General features: G+C 41.5%; 1 protein-coding gene across 1 annotated transcript; it reads left to right on the forward strand.

The window, feature by feature from the left end:
- Positions 1-584: 584 nt before the first annotated feature.
- EXPA7 (expansin A7) lies at positions 585-2,444 on the forward strand. The gene is made up of 3 exons (XM_008790514.4): positions 585-932; positions 1,400-1,715; positions 1,937-2,444. Exons 1-3 carry the CDS (start codon positions 773-775, stop codon positions 2,247-2,249), a joined length of 789 nt encoding a protein of 262 aa, XP_008788736.4. The 5' UTR covers positions 585-772; the 3' UTR covers positions 2,250-2,444.

Here is a 2,444-nt window from a genome sequence, read left to right on the forward strand (position 1 = left end):
ATCGGCTGGTTGAGGAGTTGGAGGACCGCTTTGGTATGATTTGGAAATTTGAAGGATGGATTTGAAACTTTTTAAAATTCACAGCTGTCTCATCCAAAATTGAGGAGGTATTACTATAATTTTCTCAAAAATAATAATCTAGTTGCGATAGCTTCTCCTAGTAAAATGGTAGGGATGAGCTGCAGGGCCTCATTACGGGATATTTGGGCACCAACCAAGATATCCATCCTATATATGAGTACATGACGGATGACTAAAAAAATGATATCCTACCTAGCAATCAACAACATGGAACTATCCATGATAAAGATCAACAACTCCATAAAATCTTATAACATCTTCAAACCTCAAGCTCATTTTTGTATTTCTCCTCTCAGCAAGAAAACGAGAAAAATAATGATAATGCATAACTTAGTTTGTTGCACGTTCATTTTGAAGTAGAAACTTGGCACGTTGCCACAGCCGACCAAGTTTGATACCTTTGGCCTCCCATGAATCCGAATTCAGAAGTCAAATTCCAAAATCTCTGAAGCACCCCATATGATCTCAACTCCAAATGAGTAGAAAATATGGTCTTCACTCTTCAGGCTAATTTGGCCATTACGGTCGTGTGATTACACAACTAAATTCGTGCCACCAACTCAAAGCAAACTCTCATGTCAACTCTTATGGGTCAAAATTCCTTAGCCATTATATATACCTTAGGAAGGAAACGCAACAACTTGTTCCCAAATAGTTGGTGGCAGTTTGGTCAGGGGATCAGAGGAGCAGCATGGCCTCCTTCTCAAGGTCATACATTAACCTTAACTTCTTGGTGGTGGCAATGGTGATGGCGATGGCGGCAGATAGGGTTCGTGGCCGGTTTCAGCCAAGCCCATGGTCGCTAGCCCATGCAACTTTCTACGGCGACGAGGGCGCATCAGAAACCATGGGTTTGTGTCTCCACCATATCAAGCCTCTTGCTTAAATCTTGAAAAAGTCCATGTCCATGACTTCATGCTACTTCTCTTGCCCTTTTTTGAATATATAGAAAGAGAGAGGCTAGCATGTTTGCTATTAACTCTAGCAACAAATGACCATGCCATGCAAGGCACAAATTCCATCCTCCCAACATTTCTGGTCTGGTATAATTTTTGAAATAATACATGATGCACTACGCCCATTCTAGTATGCTGGTAGAATAGAGAATGACAAATATGTGGCTATATATATATATATAAGTTATTAATTTAGTTGAAGGGGATGTGCTCATAGTTGTAACAATGTTTAATGTAGGAATACATATATGAATGGTGTATTTCTCATCCTATTCTCTTATAACGTCAGGGTACTCTAAGAAAAGATTTGATTGACTCGTATGACCATTATTGATCAATGTCATCATGCTTTTCTCCCACAGGTGGAGCTTGTGGCTATGGAAATCTATTCGGCACTGGCTATGGGACTGATACTGCAGCACTGAGCACCACATTGTTCAATAATGGATATGGCTGTGGAACCTGCTACCAGATACGTTGCTATGGATCTCCACATTGCTACCGAGGTTCCCCTTTCACCACTGTGACTGCTACAAACTTCTGCCCACCCAACTGGTTTCAGGACTCCAACAATGGCGGGTGGTGCAACCCTCCAAGGGTACATTTCGACATGTCGAAGCCCGCCTTCATGCAGATCGCAGACTGGAAGGCTGGTGTCGTGCCGGTCATGTACCGCAGGTAACTAATTCAAGGGCTTCTCATATAAGAAAACTTTAGCTTACTGGAAAAAAAAAAAGGATCGTCTTATTCTCTCATGCAGAGAGACTGTTTCCATATTTCAAATTCGTGATCTCCATATTATGTTAGTTACTTCGAGACTCACCTTTTAGCTTGCTTAAAAGCATTCTCAATGATATGGGTAAAAATGATGGTTTTATTATGTTTTTGGACACATTCAGGGTGCCATGCCTTAGGGATGGTGGAATCCGGTTCCAATTCCAAGGTAATGGGTATTGGTTGTTGGTGTATGTGATGAATGTGGGAGGTGGAGGAGACATTGCAAGCATGTGGGTGAAAGGATGTCACACGGATTGGATCAGCATGAGCCACAACTGGGGTGCTGCTTACCAAGCCTTTGCTTCTTTGGGAGGCCAATCACTTTCCTTCAAGATCACCTCTTATTCCACACAGGAGACCGTCATTGCATGGAATGCTGCCCCTTCTAATTGGTACGTGGGGATGACTTATGAGGCAAATGTAAACTTCAATTGATATTTGTGATGATTTTTGAGGACATACCTTCATTTCGAGCACATATAACTCGAGTTTCGTTTCATAAGTTGAGCTGTCTTTTGTAATTCTATGTCAACTCCTCAGCCTCTTCATAAAAAGCCAGTCCCAACTATTTTAGACTTATGAATGTGGCTGTAGAAAGTAGAATGCTTCTCTTTCATCGGACATTATGTA

The sequence above is a fragment of the Phoenix dactylifera genome, chromosome 16 (genome assembly GCF_051530095.1).
Source record: "Phoenix dactylifera cultivar Ajwa chromosome 16, Ajwa_hap1_PhDact_Kaust_v1.1, whole genome shotgun sequence".
NCBI lineage: Eukaryota > Viridiplantae > Streptophyta > Magnoliopsida > Arecales > Arecaceae > Phoenix > Phoenix dactylifera.

Excerpts from the sequence above, each read along its gene's own strand:
- EXPA7 (XM_008790514.4), top strand. The coding sequence starts at position 773 with ATGGCCTCCTTCTCAAGGTCATACATTAACCTTAACTTCTTGGTGGTG. Across the intron at positions 933-1,399 it reads GGGCGCATCAGAAACCATGG|GTGGAGCTTGTGGCTATGGA; the intron begins GTTTGTGTCTCC and ends TTTCTCCCACAG. Across the intron at positions 1,716-1,936 it reads GTGCCGGTCATGTACCGCAG|GGTGCCATGCCTTAGGGATG; the intron begins GTAACTAATTCA and ends GGACACATTCAG.